The sequence below is a fragment of the Equus caballus genome, chromosome 17 (assembly GCF_041296265.1).
Source record: "Equus caballus isolate H_3958 breed thoroughbred chromosome 17, TB-T2T, whole genome shotgun sequence".
In the NCBI taxonomy this organism is placed as follows: Eukaryota; Metazoa; Chordata; class Mammalia; order Perissodactyla; family Equidae; genus Equus; species Equus caballus.
The window spans coordinates 89,784,250-89,809,662 of NC_091700.1; the positions used below are offsets into that span (position 1 = coordinate 89,784,250).

General features: G+C 35.0%; 1 protein-coding gene across 8 annotated transcripts in view; it reads left to right on the forward strand.

Annotated features, from left to right (window-relative positions):
• The window catches only part of PCCA (propionyl-CoA carboxylase subunit alpha), a 416,667-nt gene that overhangs the window by 243,170 nt on the left and 148,084 nt on the right, over positions 1–25,413 (forward strand). For all 8 annotated transcript variants that reach the window (XR_011428069.1, XM_023621782.2, XM_070240419.1 and 5 more), the window contains one exon: positions 4,946–5,054. Coding sequence is in view for 7 of the 8 variants with exons in the window: in XM_023621782.2 (XP_023477550.1) it covers positions 4,946–5,054 (109 nt within the window). In the remaining variant the exon portion in view is untranslated. The remainder of the gene's footprint in view (positions 1–4,945; positions 5,055–25,413) is intronic.

Below are 25,413 nucleotides of genomic sequence, written 5' to 3' on the forward strand. Positions count from 1 at the left end.
AAATTACCAGTATTATTAAACAGTTTTGGAGGATTAAAAAGAAAGTAGTTGGTTTGACTATTTTAAAAGGAAGAGACATAATCTTTCCTTTTTTTCCATATGATTATATCCCTAGAGAATCTAGAAGATCCTACTAAAAGCTTCTAGATTTAAGCAAATTTGGCAAGGTGGCTTAATGCAACAAGATAAGTATGCAACGTTAGTGTTTCTTATTTTAGTAAGAGCCAGCTTGAAATGAAAGTGGAAAAACCCAAATCTATTCATACTATAGTATCTTGTTAAGACAGTAGACAAAAATTTATTAGGGAAGACATAGACCGTATATGAAGACAACTATAGAATCTTGTCAAGGAATAAGAAACATATCTGAACACATGGAAAAATAATCAGATAATTGTTGGGAGGACTCAATAGCATGTGAATGGCATTTTTCCTCGAATTACTACACAGATTTTATATAATTCCAGTTAGGTTCACAAGGCTTGCTACATAAGTGATTTAAAACTTATCTGTGATCATAAATTTCTGAGAACAGCCAAGAAAATTATGAAAAATAATAGAGGAAAATTGGCCTTCCATGTATTAAAATATATTGCATGCAAAGACTGTATTTAAACAGTATGACATAAGGGATAAGAATGGAATTGCTTGAAAGAAAAACAGAGAAATGGATAAATGTATCATTGTATATAATGTAACGGAATAGGGAACTTATAAATGGAATTTAGTATATGTAGGAATTTTTTCTCTTACTATATAGAAAATGTGAGATGCTTAATTTATGCCAGATACAAAAATGAATTCCAGAAGATTAAATTTAAATTCTAAAAAATAAACACAGAAACAATTAGAAGAAAATTGAGGAATATAATTATTATGTAGAGGTTGGAGTGGTCTTTTTAAAGAATATTGAAAAGATTTCTAATGAAAACTAATGATATAACAATGTTCTGTTTCTTTGACAAAATATTAACAGCTAATTTAGCATTTTTAAATAATTCTGATTGGTCCATAAACTTGAAATTAGTGCTGTTGTAAAAAAATATTTAGTTTTCCTCTCAGATGATTATTCTGTGGTCAGTGTCCATTAAATGGCTAAAACCCAGAATTTTTCCTTTTTTTAGATTTATATTTCAATTGATATTAAATTACTTGTTGAAATTTAGCAGTGGGACATTTTGTAATTTTTAAAAATTAACGATTCTATATTATACCTTAGAATCTATGAGAACATCAGCTATAAATATTTTTTAGAAATATTGCTGCTTTATTTAGAAGTTAATTCACAATTTATTAGATTATAAGAATAGTCTAATATTATCTGATATTGGTCCATGGTATGATTGTATAACCTCCAATCACAGTGTTTGACATTAAGACAAAACTCTTTACATTTTAACATCTATTATTTTCATGATTTGCAAAGGTGACTATTGTTAGAAAAGAACTAAAAAACTATTCTTTCATTTTTTGTGTGTATAAAAGAAAGTGATTGTGATGATGGAGACTCAGAAATCCATCTCACGTCAAGAACTCTGAAGGAACTACAGGTAGTTAGCCTGGAGAAGAGGCGACTAATTAATAAAGAATATTGTCATTAACGTGGTCCAGTTGTTGTGCCCTGAGCATTGCTGACTTGTATTTATTTGTTGACTATATCCAACAGGCAAAGGGTCACTTTTGCAGTTGGTAAGGCATCCCATATATTGATCACACCAGTGAGAGAGAACCAGATGATGAACTAATGCTTATCTCATTACCCAAGAGGAAATCAGGGCCGCTTTCTTCTGCCTTGGAAGCGCATTCAGGTCTAAATGGCAGTGTTAAGCTGGATTTGAGTCTATTGTAGTGAGGAACAATAACATTTGGTACATGTATTTCAAGACACCAGGGCCAACCATGACACGGATTTCAGCAAGGTAAAAACCGGAGGACATACAGTTAACGGAGAACATTGAGAGGGAGTCCAAGGTCAGAGTTAGAGCAGAGACACTGTAGTGGGTATCAGGCCGTGAGGGAACATGCAGGAGTCAAGGCCACTCCAGTCTGTGATCAGGAGTAACTTTATGCTATAGCTATTACCATAAGAATAGTTTGGTTATGATAGAATCTTTTGTACAGTGCCTGTTTGGACTTGAATACTTCTTTTTTGACATGACTAGGGTACCCCAAGAGTGGCAGGATATAACCAGTCTTTTATTTAACTAGTTTTAGGATGTCTAACTACAGTCTATATCCTTCAAGATTGATAATGTACGAGTGTAAGAGAGAATAGAATTATTCTGTCTTACTTCAGATTGGAAAAGTCAGATCAGTGGATGGAAGTCACAAAGAAACACTCTGATTCAGTATGAGAAATAACTTCCTAATGATTTAGAAATCCTTAAAAGAGTTTGTCAGTTTTCTGTATTGGAGGAATTCTGGAGATCCTAGATAACCATCTGTCAGACAGCACTGCAGAAGAGACATCCACACTGCATGGAGGATGAAGTAGATGATCTTTGCAATACTTCTTTATTAAAATTACCTGAGATCCCTAAACAAATTGTAGAAACAAATTTAGTTGAACTGTAGAAGTTAAGAAGTCTTCCCTACTCTTATATCAGGAAAATTTATTGAGAGTTAGTCATTGGTAAAACTTGAGAATCTGTTCCAGTATCAGTAAAAGAATTGAAGTTGTTATGCGTTGTACCAGTTTGCCTGTAAGATGTGATGGATGGTGTTCAATTTTATCTGGGAACCTCCTTTCTCAATATTGTCTGAGTTCAGTGCAGCTAGCAGTTTATTAGACCAGAAACGCTGGTTCAGCTTGTTGTAGTTTACAAGCTTCCCATAATGTATTGTGTTTTCTCTGCTGATGATTTATACTGTGCAGATCTGTCTAGAGCATTGACTGCTTTGACTGTGAACCACTGTAAACAATATATTCTACCCCGTGACTTTGCACACACCCACTCATGAAAAGTACTGTGTGCAAAGTGCTCTCACAATTTGTCTTTCTGGTCATGACCCACTAAAGTAGTTTCATGAACTACCAAGTGGTTTGTGTTACACAGTTTGATAAACATGAGCCTCAAACACTTCTATTCGAAGTGAGATCTGTAGACCTAAAGCAGCAGCATCGCTCTGGATCTTTTAGAAAGACAAATGATCGGGCCACACCTCAGACTTATCACCAGTCAGTCTCTGCATGTGGAGTACAGGAATCTGTGCTTTAATCTAGATGATTCTGATGCACAGTGAAGTTTGAAAAGCACTCGTCCTCTTTATACTCCAAAGAGCTTTTGTGGTTTTATCTATTGATATTTGCTATATTATGAATTAAAACTTAGGAACTTTAAAACTATTTATTAATTCATTTTTAAAGGAGCAATAATAAATTCGTTATATGTTGACATCAGAGAAGTGATGTCATCACATGTCATATATCTCTCTAATCAGAGTAACTCTACTACTGTATATTCCTAAAAATGTGAGAGAAAAAAAAGCACATTTAGCTTTATTTTGAAAGTAGTTTTGACCTTGCAGACCCCCGCAGGGCTTTTGGAGACTCCAGTAATCTGCAGGCCACACTTTGAGAACTGCTCTTGTAAATTGTGTTTTTGAGAAGACTGAGACCAAATTTCTGTAATCCTCAGATAGGGTACTTTATTATGGAATTATCTGAGATGTTTTCATCACTGCTTAAGTGTTGGGGAAACTCGCGAACTTTTCAAAGCCTGTAGAAGTGTGGTTTATTAGGCTATTGAGGGTTCTATTACTGAATTCCTAGAACCAGTTGATAGATCCTGCACTGGTCTTATAGTTTATGGAGCTTCTGGGTTTGTCTAAAGGATGGTGGATTACTGGGGCTTTCCCTTCCCTCCAGTTTCATGAAACACTCCACCTTTCAGTTTCACGAAGCACCTTCCAATAAAAAGATGTGCTTCAGATCTAGAAAGTGTTTTTATTCTAATTATGAATATTTTTAGTGTTATTTCTATTTTGAGTGACTTTTTAGGCGTAATGCTCAAATTACTTCATTTCTTTCAAATAAATTTAAATATCTACCGGATTGTTTTTTCTTTTTTGAATTGCACAAGTACCTTTTATTGCTGATGATCCAGCACGCAAATTGTTTGTACTGTACCATTTAATACTTTGTTAACTGTGTATGGCACTGTGGTAAATAAATAGTATTAGAAATTGTAGTGAAATTACACAGCTCTCAAGGGGATGTGTTAACATGCAGACCCTGGAGTATCAAATCCTGCCTTGACTCATACACTTGTTGAAGTATTATGCAACTAGAGCAGATTTCCCTGCTGTCCAGCTTGCAGCCAGACTTCCCAGTCTTCCCAGGCCTTGTCAGGCTAGACCACTGCCCCCAGGTCCCGCTATATTATGGTCAGAAGAGAGAGTGAATTAAAGAAGGAGAGAGATTGATTCGTTGGCTGGTTGACTGATTGGGATTCAAACTCTTACTGCACATATAGAGGCAAGAGAATCACACCTTTATTCTCTTTTAATCCTTCACATTAGAAAACGTAGCCGAGCCAATATATTTGACCAGCAACACTCCTTTTCTGCTTACCCTTTATCCTCACTCTCCTGAGAAGTAAAGTTGAGGGTGGGGAGTGGTAAGCAGAAGCAGATGCCAGGATCCTTAAGCTTTTCCTAGAGGTCTCTGTGAATATGCTTTTCTTATTTGTAATTATTTTGTTTTGTGCATCTGTTTAACATCTTCTTTTCTAAATTAGACTGTAACCTTCCAGTGAGCAGGGGTTTTTGTCTTATTTAAACAATCTTGCTAGTCCTCCTCCCCCAACCTGCAGGCTCCAGTGCCTGGTAAAATACTAGCTCCATAATATATGCTTGATTGATAAAATATTTGTTTGATGGACTCATAATTATATAATATAGAAGCACAGATGTTAACGTTATGTATGTAATTGATTTCCCTCAGGACACAAGTTAACAGAGAATGAGAGAAACCAGTTATTGGCAATAGCATCATCATTGTTTGTGGCATCCCAATTAAGAGCACAACGTTTTCTGGAACATGAAAATTCAAGGTATGTTAGATCGTTTATAACAGAATAAATGAGCAGAAAAATATTGATGATCTAATCTGCATAGAAATAGCTAATAAAAGATCTAATCTCATTTCTGGATCTTCTTATGAAAATGCTATTGCTTCTATTTTGTTCAAATGAATTTTTTTAATTCAGAAATAAAAAAAGGATCTTGGCCCCTCTAATTTGAATATTATTGGAGGTAAGAAGATATTCTGAAACCTTACAGGAAATCTGTTCAAGTAATTTGTATTTGTTATTTCTGTTTTATTACTTTGTTAATCTTGAAAAAATTTTTGAGAAGTGTGATAATGCTAAAAGTTAGGAATGAATCTGAGCAGTTAAAAAAAAATACGTATAAGAAACTCATTTATAAGATACAAGAAGGAATTAACACCAGGATGAGTTAGTTACTTGTGAGCCCTAAGGATACCTTTTAGCTTCCTAGTGACCTAAGTAAAAGGGAATACATGCTTTATAACAGGGCAAATAAAAACATAATCATGGTGACATAATGCTTCTAAATAATAGGATTATTTATTGTGAATGTCTGTGTACTTGCTAGAATAATCCTATGTTAGCAAGTGCAGTCCATTACATGCTAGAGTGATGCTGTTGGTAAAATTGTGTTACTTCAACTTCTTTTCCTTTCTTTTTGCTTTTCCACAAGAGGAAGAACAAAGATAAAAAATAAAAAAGATGGCAGGTGACCAATCAGCTTCGACGAGCACAGATCAGAAACTCAGAGTACCCCTAAAGAATTAGGCAGAAGAAAAATGAAATTGAGTTTAGGCTATATCTTAATAGCTAATGTTGTTTTACATCGGAAATCTCAGAGTAATGGCTCTTCATTTGTTCTCATTCTCAAGAGAAAGTAAAAGATGTTTGATGTATGATCTTTTGTTAAGTTATGATTCAGTAAATATCTAGGGAGAGAGGAGAGGGTATAGAATATCAGTAAATCACTGAATGACTGGAAGGAGGAGGAAAATGATCAATAGAGCCGTGGTTGGTTTTTTCTCCCCTAAAGTTGTGCTGTCCAGTGTAGTAGCCACTAGTCATCTGTTTTTATTTGAATTAAAATTAAATTAAAAATTCAGTTTCTCAGTCACGTTCCATTGACAATATCAGTGCCATCTCTAGGTGCATTTCCAATGCTTGCTAACCACTACTGTGTTGTAGTTAGTGGCTACTGTATTGGGCAACCAAAAGAACCTTTCCATCCATTGCGGGTCTAGTGCCATCAAGCTCTGTTGGACAGTGCTGTTTTGGGGGGATGTGTGTGTAGGAGAGATCCTAGCTTTTGTTTTAAAACCAGAATAATACCTTGTATCATTTTTTATTATTCTTTTGGTAAATACAGTATTCATATCCTGATTCTGTTACATTCAGATGTTATTTGGACCTTGATTATTTCAGAAGTTCTGAGTGTAGCTAAAGATAAATTGGTTTAATCTTCAAGAAATGTATGCAGGTTGTTTTCACAGAGGGCCGACTTACCATTGGTAAGAATCTGAAGAAGGTATGAAAAGGAGAAGAATAAATTGTACCTGTAATCCCACAAACTCTTCAATAACCACTTTTAACATTTTGATATATTCCCTTCCAAGTATACATATATATGTGTGTATATTTATATAATTAGATACATGTGGCATATATACCTTACGTAGTTAGAGTCATCCTGGAAGTATTGTTTGAATTCTGTTTTTTTAAACTTCATATTATGTTGTGAATATTTTCTTCTTATTCACTGGTCTTTGGAAGCATATATTTTTTTGTTTTTATTACAGAGAATTTAAGACATCTGCAGAATAAGCTTTCAAATTTCAAAAGAGACCGTCAAGAACATTATAAAACAATATAGAAAATGGCAGAATGTATTCAGAGATATATATCCAATTTAGAACTTAAATCTATAATGTATAAATAATTCTTACAACACAAAAATAAGTTAGACAACCCAATAAAAACAAAAAAGATTTAGCATAGACTCTTTATCAGAGAAGTAAAACGAATGGCAAATAAGTTCGTGAAAAGATGGTGAACATCATCAGTCGTTAGGAATTATAAACTAGATCACAATGCTATGTCACTACACACCCATGAGAATAATCTATATCAAGTGATGAGTGGATAAATAACTGTGGTATATCCATATGATGGAATACTATTTAGCAATGCAAAACAATGAAGTACTGATACGTGCATCAACATGCATAAATCTAAAAAGAAAATTATGCTGAGAAAGGAACCAGTTAAAGATTATATAATGTTTGATTTCATTTATTTGAAATTTCTAGGAAAGGCAAAAGTATGAAGACAGAAAGATTAGTCGTTTCATAGGTGCAGGTGTTGATGTCACAGAATTACATCTTTATATATTCTGTGCCAAAACCCGTAAATCAATAATTATTTTAAATGCATTAGTCTCTTAAATTATATAGAAAACGAACTGTGGAGTTTCAAACCAAAGTTACAATGATACTGACTTTTAGTCTAATAATTGACTTTTTTAATGCATTAGTCCCTTAAATCATGTAGGAAACAAAAAGTAGAGTTACAAGCTATTGTTACAATAGTACTAGCTTTTCTAATTGTCCGTGTATTTACCTTTACTGAGATAACTTATTTCTTCACCTGGCTTCTTGGTACTGTCTGGTGTCCTTTCATTTCAACCTTAGCATTTCCTGCAGGGGAGGACTAGTGGTAACAAACTCCCTACACTTTTGCTTATCTGGGAGTGTCTTAATAACTCACTCACTTTTGAAGGACAGTTTTGCTGGATTTAGGATTCTTGGTTGACAGTTTTTTTCTTCTGGCACTGAATATATCAGCCCACTGTCTCTGGCCTCCAAAATTTCAGATGAGAAATCTGCTTGTAATCTTAGTGAGAATCCCTTGTATGTGATGCTTTGCTTCTCTCTTGGTACTTTCAAGATTCTCTCTTTGTCTTTGTCTTTTGAAAGTTTGATTATAATATGTCTTGGTATAGATCCTGAGTTCATCTTACTTGAAGTTGGTTGAACTTCTTAGATGTTTTATATTCATGTATATCCTCAAATTTGGGAAGTTTTCAGCCATTATTTCTTCGAATATTCTATCTGCTCCTTTCTCTCTCTCTTCTTCTGGGACTCCCACAATGCATACATTGGTCTGCTTGATGGTATCCCACAGTTCTTTAGGCTTTGTTACTTTTCTTCACTCTTTTTTCTTTCTGCTATTTCAGACTTGATAATTTTTACTATCCTATCTTCAAGTTGCCTGATGCCTTCTTCTGCCTCCTCAAATTTGTCTTTGAATCCTCTAGTGAGTTTTCAATTTCAGTTATTGTACTTTTCAGCTCCAGAATTTCTTTTTCATTTTTTTTGTAGGTTTTCTGTCTCTTTATTGATATTTTCATGTTGTTTACACATCATTTTCTTGACTTTCTCCACATCTCCTTTGGTTCTTTGAGCATCTTAAAGTAGTCTTTGTCTACTATATCTGCCATTAGGTCTTTTTCAGGGAAATAGTCTGTTGACTTTTTTTCCTTTGAATACTTTCTCCTTTCTTTGTATGACTTGTGATTTCTTTGTTGAATACTGGACATTTAAATCTAATAATGTGCTAACTCTGGAAATCAGAATCTTCTTCTTCCCCAGGGTTTACTGTTTTTTTTTTTCTTATTGTTTTTGTTTATTTAATTGTTGTAAGCTTCCTCTGTGCCAAAGATCAGCCTGAGATGTAAAGTTAAAATTTTCTCAGGTCTTTTCTGAGCCTTTCCCTGGGTATGTATGGTCACTTTCCAATTTTCCTCATATATGCAGTTATTTTTGAATGTCTTAGTCTTTAATATCTGACTTCTAAAGAGGAAAAAGCAAAAAATGAAGAGGGCAGGAAGGGGGTACTAGCCCTTTAAATCCCCTAGAAGTCACTTCAGCCAGAGGGGGAGGGGCTTGCAACTTGCGGAGAAGGGTAATAACAATGGCTAACTGTCTTTTTGTCTGAACCTCTGTGATTAGAAGCAACAGTTAGCAATCAGAGCACAGCTCCCCAATATTTGGAGGACAGGATCCTTTTTGTCATCCTGGCTTCCATAAGCTGTGTGCAAGCTGTTCCAGGAACAGGTGTGCAGCTGCCTGCCACATGGCTGGGGATTGGGTGGATGGGTAGCTACTATTGTGCTAAAAGCTGAAATTGATGAAATTGACTACAATTTTTCATCTAGGTCTTCCCCTGAAAGTTGCAAGTCTTCCACTGGACTCCAGAGTTCCAAAATAGTTAGAGCGATTCTCCCAGTGTAATAGGAAGCAGATTCCTGGTGCCTCCTATTCTGCCTTCATCCCAGAATCCTCCTCTTTTATATTACTGTTGAGCTCTTTACCCTTTAGAAGTTGGGAAAAATTATATAAATGAAATATGTAGGCCAAAGCTCAGTTATGTAGATAATTGTGCACATATTGCCTATGTGACAAACAGTATTTATTTTTGGTGAGAATGTTTTTCTTTTGAACTTATCATTTGTTTATCAGGCCAATTTATTGTAAAATTGGTGCCACCCATAACAACAGAGACCTATAACATCTAGTAAAATATCTTGGTCTGTTTGACAAAGCGTGATCTTGTTTAGGCAAAGTGAATCTAAGTTATTTTTGCTAGTTTGCTGAAGAGGTCCCTGATACCAAAGCTGTTGTAAGGTGGTTGAATCTTCACATTTTGGCTTCAGAGTTGTGTTTTCATTATTGGCTTGGGAATGGAGTGTACGAGTCAGCCTCCAGGTGTGGCTCCACATTACTCTTTCGTGGGTGTGCTCAGTAATGTTTATGCTTCCAAACCCAGTAGCCCACAGCCCTTCCTTTGAGCTGCTTGTTTTGGCTGCTGATCTTATTTTCCCAATTTCTCTGTGGGTTTTACTCTTTCATCATTTATGACTTGGAAAAAGACATTAATAATATGTACCCATAGTGTTTGGATAGTAAAAAGATAGCAGTGCATTTTAGGAAAAAAGAAAAGTTAATGTTAGAAACAATAGCAGTTTTTCTTAGGATGACTGTAAATAAATTTGGAGAACATAATGTAAGTTTTTACATAAATACATGCTGACTTATGGAATTATTTTTCTTTATAATCATTTTTCATAAACAATTTTATTGACAGAAATGAATCATTAAAAGTTAAACAATTGTGTTAAACAATTGCTTTGTGTTATTTGAAACTAAAATTATTTTGTTGGCATTGTAGTTTGAGATAATAATTTGCCTCACTAACTGATAATGACTGGAGGCAAAAATACTAAAGAAGACCATTTAGTCCCTTTTAGTAAAATTTTATTTAATTTTGCTTAAAATGCCTGTTTTCCTTAGATCCAAATGTTGTTCGCAAGTCAGCAGTCACCTTTCTGAGCTAGGACCTCCCCTTCCATTACCTTGGTTCAAGTGCCCCTCTGCCATCCCAAGCTTCTCAGACACCAATGAGAATGCCGCTCTGCCCTCTCTAAATTTCTCTACTTCCTGCCTTTCCCATTGTTACTTCTGTATCTGTCGCTTTCTTTTGTTAGGTTTTGTAGCTATGCAAATTGTCCTCCAGGCTTTCTTATGTTTTATCACTCAGACTTCCTAATTCCATGATTATCTTTCTGCTAAGCTGTCTGACTAACTTATCATTGTAATGATGATCACTTCTAGGGAGAGCAAGGCCCCCTTTCCAGGTAGCAGTATGACTGGTAACCAGAGCTCTCTTCCTGTCAGAGGGCTGTCTTGCTTTCCCATGTTATCTTGCGTGTTGTAAGAATTTGGTAGGGGATGTGGCTCAGAATAAGCCTTTGACTCCCATTTGGATGTCAGTCCTCAGGGTTAAGCCATGCTGAGGTGGACATGGGCAGTGTTATCTGTTCTCATATTAAATCTGTTTTAAGATATTTGAAAGTAAATGTTCATTCCATGGGCTTTTAAAAAATATTTTTTAATGCAGATATATAGCAAAGTCATTACATTTTGTTGGCTTGTTTTTGCTTGCTTGCTTCCTTTTCCTTCTTCCTTTGCGCTTTTCACCATTCCTCAGAGCATGTGTTTAAAATCCTAAACATTTATTTTATATGTGAATTATTGGGAAAATTAGCAACATTTAACTCTTTAATCCATTTGGAATTCACTTATGTGCATTTTATGAAATGGCTTTCCTCTTTGTGATTTGGTAGCTTATTTAATTTATAACATACTCCAACCTCCTCCCCAAATAAAGTGGTATCTTTTTATAACTCAAAGGATGACAAGACAGAAATATACGTGAGTGTCTTAATCACTTTGGGCCACTATAACAAATTACCATAGACTGGGTGGCTTAAATAACAAACATTTGTTTCTCACAGCTCTGGAGGCTGGAAGTCCGAGGTCAGGGTGCCACCATGGTCGGGTTCTGGTGCAGACTCTCTTTTAAGTTGCAGAAAGTCTACTTCAGTATCCTTACGTTGTGGAAAGAGGGCAAGCTAGCTCTCTGGCCTCTTCTTATAAGGGCACTAATCCCATTCATGAGTGCTCCACCCGCATCCCCTGATTACTTCCCAAAGCCTTCTCCTCCAAATACCATAACATTGGGCATTAGATTTCAACATATGGATTTTGGGGGGACACAGACATTCAGTCAACATTGCGAGTGTATGCTTGCTCTCAAATGCTCTCTCCCCGCCATCCCTTCTTCCCTCTCCTGTTCCTCTCTTCTCACCCCCCTCTCTCTGCTCTCTTACCGGTGCTCTCTCCTCCCTCATTCTCCTCTTCCCTTTCCCGTCTCTCTCACTTGTGTGACTTGCATGTACACACACAAACATACAACACACACATGTAAGTAGGTATGCATAGGTTCATAAATACTTTCTTTGGGTTAGTGGAAAAAACTAGACTTTAGAACTAAAGTCTGGGTTTTAGTCATAACTATACCATTTATTAGTAATGTAACCATAGATATATTACTTTAACTTAAGGTTACTTGTAAAATGGGAATATGTATTCTGTCCTGTTTCATAGAGTTTTTGTAAGACTAATTGATCCTGTATAATTATGTTTCAATACCCCCACTTTTTTTTACCTAATTTGTTATAAAGTAATAAAAAATGAATTCCGTATTATAGTACAAAACCAAATAACTGCTTTATACATAAGCAAAAAAGAAACTATCAAGAACAGGGAATGGCATTTTTTAATTTGTTTTATATCAGGTAGCTATAAATATGATAAAGTAGAAATTGTGGTATAAACTAAAACTAAACTATTTTATAGTTTTCTTTTATTGCACTGGCATTTCATATTTCGAATTTATTTTGCAGGGTGATGTGAGGTTGAGATTTAACTTTAGTTTTTCATATAGTTAACCAGTAGAATTAATCCTATTTATTGACTCGTCTATCCTGTCCTTATTGATTATTAAATGTCACATTTATCCTATAAAATTCTTAAAGATATTATGGTCTATTTCTGGATTTTTTTCTTCATTTCCATTTGTCATTCTATCCTTATGTTAATAATTTACTTTCTTCTCCTAAAATTTATTGATCATTCTTCTAGCTGAGCTTTGAAAGCACTTTGATATTTGAATTGCCTTAAAGTTATAGTAAATTTGGATAGAATAGACATCAAGTATTGAGGATTTTCAAAAAATATGATATAGCTCTGTATTTATTGAAGTCTTTTTATTTCTGTCATTAAAGCTTTATAATTTTTCATATTGTAAGTGTATCTTTCTTGTTTATTCCTAGGTAGTTTATATTTTTGTGTTATTCTTAGGTTGTTTATATATTGTATTATTATTCATGGGATCTTTTTCTCTTTTTCTAAATGATTATTGATATTATAAAGAGAAACTACTGATATTTGTATTTTTTTTATTGTGGAAAAATTGCATAACATAAATACCATCTTAACCATTTTTAAATGTACAGTACCTTAGTATTAACTATGTGCACAATGTTGTGCAACAGATCTCTAGAATTTTCGTCTTTCAGAATTGAAATACTATACCCATTGAACAACTTCCCATTTCCTCTCCTCCCATCGCTTGGCAACCATTAGAGCAAAGGCCTGCAGGAGGAAGGGAGTGAGTCATGTGACTATCTGGAAGAAGAACCTACCAGTCAGAGGAGATAGCAAATGTAAAGCACCGGAGGTCAAAGTATGCCTGGCCTGTTGGATAAAGAGCAAGGAGGCCAATGCAACTTCAGAGGAGTAAGCAAGTTATAGAGTAGCAGAGATGGAGTTGTATTAGGTAGGCTGTTGTAAGGACTCAGGCTTTCACCGAGTGGGATGAGGGGCCACTGCAGGATCTTGAGCAAAGAAGAGCTTGGTGTGACATGTGCATTAGCAAGATCATTGTGGCTGCAGTGTTGTAAATGACTAATGGGGTCAGAGTGGGAGCCAGGAGACCAGTTAGGAGTAGAGGTCCTAGGCCTGAGCCTTGGAACACTCCATAGTAACGAGTCAGGAAGAGAAAGTGGAACTAGCAAAGGAAACTGAGAAGGAATAGCAGAGGAGTTAGGTGGAAAAGTGGGTGGTTTGGAGAGTCAAGCAAAGAAAAGGTTCAAGGAAGCAGGCGTGTTCAACTGAAATAGATCAAATAATGAAAAGTGACTACTGACCATTGAGTTTAGTAATGTGGAGCTCATAGGAGACCTTGATAAGAGCAGTTTTCAAGAATGTTGAGTGGGAAGTGATGGTTAAAGTTGGATTGATGGGGGTTCAAGAAACATGGAAAAAGAGAAATTGAAGACTGCAAATACCAGCAACTCTTATGAGGATTTGCATTTTTTCTATATATGTACATATAGTTAATGCCTTATTTTGATTTTACAGAAAATGGGCCATTCTACTTGAAAAGGTATCTTTTTTTTTTTGACATGCCATTATGTTGTCAACATTTCTTTGTATTAAATAATTTATGAAAAAGTGGTTTTCAAAGACTGTGCAACATTAGTACTTAAAAAAATTAACATATGATTGAGGCCAGCCTGATGACGTAGTGGATAAGTTCACATGTTCTGCTTCTGTGGCCTGGGGTTCACCGGTTTGGATCCTGAGCACAGACCTATACCCTGCTCATTGAGCCACGCTGTGGCAGCATCTCACATATAAAATAGAGGAAGATGGGCACAGATTTTAGCTTGAGGACAATCTTCCTCAAGCCAAAAGAGGAAGATTGGCAACAGATGTTAGCTCAGGTCCAGTCTTCCTCACACACACACACAGGAAATCAACATATGATAGAAAATCTTGCTTTTATAGATTGATAAATCCAGAGAATCGCTTTGCATGAGGATATGTGATATTAGTGGTCGCTGGCAGCACAGAGTTCTGTTGTGCACCCCACATCCCTTAAACACTGTAAATGCATACACAGAATTCTCTAGAGCTTGTTTTATTTATGGCAATCCCTCTATTCAGTCATTCGGGCTAGGAAGATTATGTCATCTTCAGTTCTTTTGGCTCATTCCCCTGGCACTGAAACGTCAGAGTGGTTGGCATGGTGCAGTGGAAGCAGCACTGAGTGAGGTGTCAGGAGTGGGGATTTTGGTCCCAGCACCACTACCAAATATCAAGGTGGTTGGTACAAGCCTTCAGTTTCCTCCTCTGAGAAATGGCAGTGTTGGATTGGATGATTCCTGAAATCCTTTTCAGCTCTGATCCTGATTGAATTGTATGAGGCAGACCCTTCTAGTCTCTCTCTTGATGTTTGAGCAGAAGTTAAAGACTCAGGAACAAGAACGCCTTCACTATGGCCTGTGATAATGCTGAGGAAAAGACGTCAGCCTGAAAGGTTTTATAAAATGTAACGTTTACTTTTGTAGAGGATTACTTTGTGCATATGGAGTCAGAGTATAACCACCACTTTAAGCTCATACTTAGGAGAACATATCAAGTATCTTGACTGGCTGCAGAGCCTGTCATCAGTTTAACTCGTAGTCACAGATGCGTAATGGAAAATAACACTCACTTGGATTACAGTCGTCGTGTCTACGTTGTATTGTATTTTCTTTCCTCATCTGGCTTCCTGATAAAATGAAGAATCAATTTTTTAGAGATTTTTACCTGACAGGGGCAATTATCTAGTTTCTTTCTTGCTATTAAAAAAGTGTCCTTTCCTGGTTTTAGATTTATAGTTCATTCACCCATTATTAAGTTTTCAATTAGATGATGAAAGTTTAAGCTTTTGAAATATGATCTTAATCTTTGAAAGATAACTGGAGAAAGAAACAGAAAAAAGTAGCCTCGTGAAAATAATTCCCAAGGAAAAGCAAGTATTGTTGGACAGTTGGATTTTGGCTCTCTTGCTTAAATGTCTCTGAGTGTAAACAAGTATATCAAATTATTAACACATTTACACCATCTATGACAATAAAATACAGCTTATGAATCATACTTGTTTTGTTTATGTTCTCAGATAAGTTACTTCCTTGTGACAATGAAGTTAATATACTGATAACTGACTATAATAAAAAATAGTACTTTGAGTGTAGGTTCACAAACATACATGGTCATACCATGCCTTTGGAAATATCTACTTTCATTTGAGCAAATAAATCCCCTGAAAGCAGCAAAAGGGGAGAAAATGTTAATTCAGTCATTATCCTTTAAGCTTGTCTTACTTTCTACTATCTCTGTTATGATATTTTCAGTTACTTAATATGACTTTGCCTTGGATGATTTAGAAATCTGTATGAGATTAAGCACAAAATATTAAGTGGATAAATTGTTCTATTTATACATTTTTTGCTAAATATTACATTTAAAAATATTTTTCTTTTCTTTGATTCTACTATAAGAGCTGAATAGAAGAGAGAATGGCCTCATTATTGTAGGAGAATTTCTCTGTTCTCTGCAATGATTCCAAAAGCTCTTGCACACTTCATCAGTATTATTGTAATTCTTTGGCTGCAGGATATTTGGCAGCTGTTGCACCCCACTGGCAAATCCTATTCATACTTCTTTCCCATTCACCATTGCCATTGGAGAATTGATTTCTCTCTCCTCTACTCTAACCTTTCCCAATTCATTTTGGATTGTTCAATGTGAAACATTTTAATTTCATATCATACAGCTATTCAGCTCACAATCCCTTTTTTAACCTGTCACCAGGGTAACAGCATAGCATGCTTTCTTTAGGCAATCAAGTTTTTATTTCACATGCTTAATGTTGCATTAAATGTTTGCATTTTGTTTAACCCCCCTTAAATACTTTGAACTCTGGATATGTTTTATAGGATAATGAAATCCTTGATTTTTGAATTGAAACTAAATCAACACTATCTCTATATTCATAATAAAATGTCAGATGATTAATTTACATAATTCAAAGGTTATTATTAAAATTTCAAGTTGGCTGATCTGTATAAAGCAATTTGCTGTAAGTAATGGAGGAATATTTGTACATGTTTATGTTTATCCTTGTTCCAAAAAAAGATTTAAAGGTAGTTTAAGGAGATTTCTCAGTGAGATAAGTAAAAATTTAAAAGAATAGTGGAATTGGTACAAATGCAAAAATATATCTTTTGAAGACGTTACTTGATTTTTCGGTATAATGCTTTTTTCTCTATTTGTGTGCTTGTGTATGTATATATATGTGTATATATATGTATGTACGCAGGGAGAGAGAGAGGGACTGTGATGATTTATGTATTTGATGATGGATGAAGAAATGTGTTATAATGAAATTAAAAGTATCTTCGAGGACATCAGTTTGGGCGTTATGTTTATTGACATCTGTTTATCAATTTACTTTAGTACTACCTTTTCCTTAAAATGAATAATTCAATAGAAGTGATAGATTAGTGAAGATGAAAATGCGTATGTTTAGATCTGGATTCTTTGAATTGAATAGACTTGAATTTCTCTTTATAGAGCTACCTTTTCATTTTTATCCAAAATAATAGTTTCAGTGAAATTTGTTCTATGAATAAATTTTATGAAATTTGGAATATTCTAAGAAATGTAGAGAAATATGTAAGAAAAGGAAGAACAGAGACTAGTATCCCATGTTGCTTGAAAGCGCTGTTATTTTAAAAGATATTGGCATAGTAGCTGTTTAAGTATCCTTATATTTCATTATATAAGCACTCAATTTTCACATTAATCTATAGGATAAACTGAATTAAGCTGCTTGTTTTTTTCATTTTATACCATAAAAATCTTTTTAAAAACTTTTTATGATTTAGTGCTCTATATGATTTTTGATTTCTCACAGTGTGTCAGGCTAATTTAATATCCTGAGTGCTCATATGTAACTAATGACTCTGAATCTTGATGACGTTGGTCTAGATGACCAGTGTGCTGGCTGTCTGTTTCACAGGGTCACTTTCTTTCAGTAGAGTAAATTTATGAATATATATTTAATGATGATAGCATTTTACCTTCAGGATTCGAGTTATTAGATCATTCAAAAAATAACAAATAGTACTCCTTGTAATAAGATGCTTGGGTTTAGAGTAATAACAAACCAGTTCGTGCCCTTTAGGAAACTTAAAATAGAACAAGATAGGCAGACATTAAACAGATAATTGTCAACTGTGAAGACAGCTATAGGAAAGGTGCAGGTTGTTATCCTGATGAGGGGAAGGATCTCATTTGCAGGTTTGCCACGTTATCTAAATGTCCAGTTTTCAATGAAAAGTTACAACACACAAAGAAACATGAACGTATACCCCATTCACAGGATAAAAAATCAATAGAAACTGTCCAAGAAGGGGCCCAAATGTGATTATTATACAGTGACCTTAGGTAACCTGTTAAAAATACTTTGAAAGGAAGAATGGAAACCAGATATGAAGAATTAAAGGAAGCATGGCAACTATGTCTCCCTAAATAGAAAATATCAATAAAAAGATAGAAATGGTAAAAAAAATCAAATAAAAATTCTAGAGATGAAAGTACAGTGCCTAGAGTGAAAAAGTACACCAGAGGGACTCAACAATAGATTTGAGGTGGCAGAAAAAACAATCAGCAAATTTGAAGATGTCAATTGAGATTGTCTAGTGTGAGGAACAGAAAGAAAAAAAGAAGAAAAATGAACAGAGCCTCAGAAACCTGTGGGACACCATCAAATGTACTAACATACATGGTGAGAGTCCCAGAGGGAGAAAAGAAACACAGAAGAGCAGAAAGAATATTTAAAGAAATCTTGGCTGAAAACATCTCAAATTTGATAAAGAACATTAATCTGCACATTCAAGCAGCTTGTTAAACTCCAAGTAGAGAGCCACACCTATGCACATTATAGTCAAACTGTCAGAACCCAAAATGAATCTTAAAAGCAGCAAGAGAAAAATGACCCATCGTGTAAAAGGGATCCTCAGAAAGATTAAGAGCTCACATCTCATCAGATACTGTGGGACCTAGAAGAGAATGGGATGGTGTTTATAAAGTGCTGAAGCTAAAAAAAGGAATGTCAACAAAGAATTCTATATATACAGCAAGACTTTAAAAATGGAGACATTAAGAAGACCTTCCCAGGTAAACAAAACCTCAAAAAATCTGTTGCTAGCAGACCTACTCAACAAGAAATGTGAAAGGAAGTTCTTCAGGGTGACATGAAAGGACACTAAACAGAAACTTAAATGCACATGAAGTAATAAAGAGCACTGGGTAAAGACTACTATATTGGTAAGTATAAAAGACAGTAAAAGTGTATGTTTACTTTGTAATACCTTTTTTTTTCTGATTTAAAAAACAACTGCATAATGCAATAATTACATTCTAAGTTGATAGGTACACAATATATACAGATGTAATTTGTATGACAATAAGAAGACAAATGAGAGCAGAGGAAACAATGCTATACTCGCGTAAATTTTCTGTATGCTATTGCAATTGTTAGCATTAATCCAAATGATAGTGTTTAAACATAAGGTGCTAAGTGTAATCCCTGGGGTAACCACTAAGAAAATAGCTTTAAAAAGTAGTAAATGAAACATCAAGGGAATTGAAATGGTACATTAGAAAATATTTATTTAAACAAAGAAGACAGTAATGAAGGAATAGAAGAACACAAAAGTATGACAGAGAAAGCAAAAAGCAAAATGGCAGATGTAAATCCTACTTGATGAGTAATTATATTAAATGTAAATGGATTAAGCATGCCAATCAAGGACAGATATTGGCAGAATGGGTAAAAACCAAGATCAAACTATATGCTTTCTATGATAGACATACTTTAAAGATTTTGTTATTTCTTTTTCTCCCCAAAGCTCCCTGGTACATAGTTGTATGTACTTTTTTTAGTTGTGGGTCCTTCTAGTTGTGGCATGTGGGATGCTGCTTCAGCATGGCTTGATGAGGGGTGCCATGTCCGTGCCCAGCATCAGAACTGGCGAAACCCTGTGCCGCCGAAGCCGAATGCGCGAACTTAACCACTTGGCCATGGGGCTGGCCCCTATGATAGACGTACTTTAGATTCAAAGAAAGAGAAGACTTAAATTGCTAAAATTAGTAATGAAAGAGGAGAGGTACATGCTGGCCTTATGGAAATTAAAAGGGTTTATACGGGAATAATGTTAACAATTGTATGCCAGCAAATTAGATAACCTAGCAATGGAGAAATTCCTAGAAAGATGCAAGCTACTGGCTCAAGAGGAACTAGAAAATCTGAATAGACCTGAAAGAGATTAAATTAGTCATCACAAAATTTCCCAGAAATAAGAGCCCAGGACCAAGTGGCTTCACTGGTGAATTCAATGAAGTATTTAGAAAGGAATTAATTAATACTAATCCCTCACAAACTCTTCCAAAAATAGAAAAAGAGGGAAAATTTGCAACTCATTCTACGAAGCTAGTATTACTGTGATACCAAAACCGAAGAGCAATATCGCTCATAAATATTAATACAAAAATCTTTAACAAAGTACCAGCAAACTGAATCCAAGAATGTATAAAATGATTATAAACCATAACCAAATGAGATTTGTCCTAGGAATACAAAGTTGGTGTCATATCTAAAAATCAGTCAATGCGATAAACCATATTAACAGAATGAAGGAGAAAGATCACAGGATTATCTCAGTATGTACAGAAAAAACATTTGACAAAATCCAGCAGCATTTTATGATAGAAATCACTCAACTGATTAGGAATAGAAGGCAACTTCCTCAACCTGATGAAGGCCATGTATGAAAAACCCACAGCTAACATTATATTTAATGATATACAACTGAATGTTTCCTTCTAAGGTCAGGAATAAGACAAGGTTGTTTGTTGTTACTTTTTGTCGACATTGTACTACTGGAGTTCCTACTTAGAGTATGTTGGCAAGAAAAAGAAAAGGTATCAAGATGGAGAAGAAGTGACATTATATCTATTGGCAGATGACGTGGTCTTATATGTAGAAAATCTTAAGGATCACAAAAGATTTATTAGGACTAACAAATGAGTTTTGCAAGGTTGCAGGATATAAGAATAATATGCAAATATTTATTTTTATACAGTAGGAGTGTACAAACCAAAAATGAAATTAATAATTTTATTTACAATATTACCATAAAGAATATAATACTTAAGCATACATTTTTTAAAAGAAGTGCAAGACTTGCATTCTGTGAACTACAAAATAGTGGTTGAAATAAATTAAAGAGAACTTAAATAAATGGATAAACATCCCACATTTGTGGATCAGAAGACCTAATATTAAGGTGGTAATACTCACCAACATGATAGACAGATTTGGTGCAATTATCAAAATCTCAGCTGTAGTTTTTGCAGAAATAGTCATGCAATTCCAAAATTTGTATGAAAATGCAAGAGACTAAGCCATAGACAAGACATGGCCAAAACAGTCTTGAAAAAGAAGAGCAAAACTGGGGAACTCATACTTCCCGATTTCAAAACTTATTACAAAGCTACAGTAATCAAGACAGTATGGTACTGACATAAGGATAGATGTGTTGAACAATGGAATAGAGTTGAGAGTCCAAAAATAAATTGTTACACTATAAGCAGTTGCTTTGAACAAGTGTATGAAGATAATTCAATGAATAAAGAATAATCTTCAATAAATGCTGCTGGGGCAACTGGATATCTTCATGCAAAGATTGAAGTTGGTTCCTCCCTACACCACACACAAAAATCATAGACCTAGAAGTAATAACTAAACTACAAAACTGTTAGAAGAAAATGTAGGAGTTAATCTTTGTTACTTTTGGTTAAGCAATGATTTCTTATGTAAGATGCCAAAATCACAAGCAACAAAAGAAAAAAATAGATAAATTGGACTTCATCAAAATTAAAAGCTTTTATGCTTTAAAGAGCAGCATCAAAAGAGTGAAAAGAACTACTGAATGGGAGAAAATACCTGCAGATCATATATTCGATGAGAGACTTTTATCTAGAATAAAGAACTCTTTTAACTCATAAAAAGACAACCCAATTAAAAAATGGGCAAAGGACATGAATAGAAATCTTTCCAGAGAAGATATACAGATATCCAACAAGCCCATGAAAAAATGCTCAACATCATTAGTCATTAGGGAGATGCAAATCAAAACCACTTTACACCTACCAGGATGGCTGTAATTGAAGACAGACAATAACAAAATGTTAGTGAGGAAGTGGAGAAATTGGAACCTTCATACATTCCTAGTGGAAATTTATGAGTAAAATGGTGCAAGCCTGGAAATAATTTGGCAGTTTCTCAAAATGTAAGGCATTACCACGTAACCCAGCTGTTCCACTCCTAGGTATTTAACCAAGAGAAATGAAACAATTTGTCCATACAAATGTTGTATACAAACATTCACGAATGTGCATTTTTAATAATAAGCAAACAGTGGAAACAGCCCTAATGTCCATGAAATGATAAGTGGATATATAATATTAGATGAAATGTGACGTATTTATATAATAGAATATTATTCAGCAATAAAAATAAATGAAGTATTGATACTTCCTACAACATGGACGAAATTTGAAATCACTGTGCTAAATGAAATAAGACAATCACAATAGACCACAAATTTTGTCATTCTGTTTATATGAAATGTCTAGAATAAGCAAAGCTATGGAAATAGAAAGTCCGTTAGTAGTTGTGTAGAGTTGCGGAGGTTGGAGGTGCTAATGAGTCCAAAATTTCCTTTTGGGGGTTATAAAAATGTTTTAAAATTGCTTGTGGTGATGGGTACACAATTTTATGTCAATAAAGCTGTTTAAAAATTTAAAAATTTGTTATGTATTTTATATTTAAGAATTTATTTTCCTAGTGGTATAATAGAAGTTCAAATTTTAGGAATTAAAATGAGACATCATTGTATCTTTCTTTAGCATGATGGAGTCTTTATTAAGAATGTCTTCTCACAATTATAAGATACATTTGTATGACTGCTCAGAATTTAGTGATGTGAATAACCTTTGCAATTTGAGGCGTCAGGTGTTCTCAGGCTACTACCTGGCAGGCAGAAGTGGTGCACATATGTGATCCGGTATTCTTCCATCCTTTCTTTCCTCCTCTACCTTTGAATGTGAGTGATCCAAAGCTAAAACAACATGAGAGAAGTTCCAGTTCCTGCACTGGTGGTGTAGCTTATTTCCAACTAACCCTCCTCTAGATAACAATTATAAACTCTGGGGAAGATAGACAACTACTTGAAGGCTCTGGAGAACAACTAAAAGCAGTCCGAATTTGAAGATTTTGACTCTTCATAGAAGGAAAACACACGGATGAGATCCACATTTACCTGACCTTTCCCCTGAGGGCAGTCACCATTGTATGCACCAGAGCATGGCTGGAACTCAAGCAGTTAGCCATAAGCTTATTGGTTTGAGGTCTTGGGAATGATTCTCAGAGTTGTCAGAACTGCTGGAAATTGAGCAGGGATATCATGGCAAAAACGTGCAACAGAGTGAGGAGTTCCATATCTGAATTTAGCTTCCCTCAACTTGTTGGTTGATCACTGAAATATGCATGTATAAAGAAGACTCCATGGAACCCAACATATAAACCCTGCTGGAAGGCTGAATGAACTGAGCTGAAATTTCAGTTGCTGCCCACCAAGGAGATGATAATGTTTGGAATTTGAGTCTCACCAAATTTGAGGGGCTTGTAAACACCTTGAATTTTCCACTAAAACCCTAGGAGGACCATGTGTTAGGAGAAAACACTATGGTTTTGGAGTAAGTGATTTGGACTTTTAATTCACTAAGAGCAAAACCAAATAGACACATCCTAGCACAGCATAAAGGCAAGCCTCCATCACTTTGGGTGATCTGATCAGCCAATAATTCAACTTCCTGTTGTAATAAAAATCAGTTCTTTTCAGGGGAAGATAACAGGAAAACTAGAGTCTCTCCAACATATCCACAATCAATTATACAATAAAAATTCACTTGGCATACAGTCAAGAATTAAAGCTGAACCATAGGACAAAAAGCAGTCAGTAGAGGGAAATGCAAATCAAAACTACACTAAGATATCACCTTGTACCCGGTAGATTGGCAAAAACATCCAAAACCAAGAGCGACAAATGTTGGAGAGGTTGTGGAGAAAAAGGAACCCTCATACACTGTTGGTGGGAATGCAAACTGGTACAGCCACTATGGAAAACAGTATGGAGATTTCTCAAAAAGTTAAAAATAGAAATACCCTATGACCCAGCCATCCCATTACTGGGTATCTATCCTAAAAACCTGAAATCAGAAATCCCAAGAGTCCCTTGCACCCCTATGTTCATTGCAGCGTTATTTACAATAGCCAAGACGTGGAACCAACTTACATGCCCAGAAACTGATGATTGGATAAAGAAGATATGGTATATATACACAATAGAATACTACTCAGCCATAAAAAAAAGACAAAATTGGCCCATTCGCAGCAATGTGGATGGACCTCGAGGGTATTATGTTAAGCGAAATAAGCCAGTCAGAGAAAGACGAACTCTATATGACTCCACTCATAGGTGGAAGTTAACATATTGACAAGGAGATCTGATCGGTGGTTACCAGGGAAAAGGGGGAGTTGGGGGAGGGCACAAAGGGGGAAGAGGTGTACCCACAACATGACTAACGATAATGTACAACTGAAATCTCACAAGGTTGTAATCTATCATAACATTAATAAAAAAAAAATTTAAAAAAAAAAGGCAGTCAGTAGAAACCAACTGTGAGATTACTAAGAAGGTGAATTCACGGACTATTAAAATTATTTTCAAGTATTAAAGATAACATGAGGGAACTGATAAGGAAAATCAGCATTGAACTGGAAACTATAACAAATTACCAAGTAGAAATTCTAGATCTAATGTGTATTATATCTGTAATGGAAAATTTACTGGATAGGCTGAAAAGCATATTGGTGCTGGCAGAAAATAAGAATTGGTGAACTTAGAAGAACAGAAATTACACACTCTGAGGAAGAGAAAAAAGATATTTTAAAAAATTGAGGAAGGCCTCTGTGACCTGGGGATAATATCAGGAAATCTAACTTACATGTATTTGGAGCTACAAAAGGAACAAGAATAGAAAAGGGCAAAAAATATGTGAAGCATATTGAAAGTTGTTTTCTTCAGATTGGGAACAGGGCAGAGTTGTCTGTATTTATCACTTTTATTCAACATTATACTAGATATCCTAGCCAGTACAATAGGAAATAAAAAGAAATAAGAGGCATGGAGATCAGAAAGGGAGAAGTAAAGTTGTTCACAGAGTACATAATGGTTTGCTTAGAAAACCTTAAAGAATCTATAAAACAATTACTAGAATAAATTTAGCAAAGTTGTAGGATGAAAAGTCAGTCAAATATAAATTGTGTTTCATAAACCAGCTCCAATGAGAAAATGAAAAGTAAAGATCCATTTAATATAGCATAAAAATACTTAGTAAATACTTTAACAAAATAAATTCAAGACTGTCACTAGTCAGAGTACTAAGGCATGAAAAAATGGTAAAGCATAAAGATTGGAAAGGAAGCTTTCCAGAACAACTTAATAGGTTACTTAAGAAAACTCTAAGGAATCTATGATACAGCTAACAAAACTAAAACAAAAATAGATATAAATTTAACAAAAGAGAGTCAAGACTGCCACACATTGCTAAGAGAAATTCAAAATGTAAAAAGATAAGAGGCTGGCCCCAGGGCATAGTGGTAGAGTTCGGCACTCTTTGCTTCAGTGGCCTGGGGTCACAGGTTTGGATCCTGGGTGCAGACCTACACCACTCATCAGCCATGCTGTGGCAGTGACCCACATATAAAGTGGAGGAGGATTGGTGCAGTTGTTAGCTCGGGGCTAATCTTCTTCAGCAAAAATAAGTTAGAAAAATGAGAGCTGTATCATTGTCATGGGTAAGAGGAGAAAATATTGTTAAGGTGTCCCTTCCCCTTCCATTAATGAATAAATTCACTGCGGGCCCACTCATCATCCCTT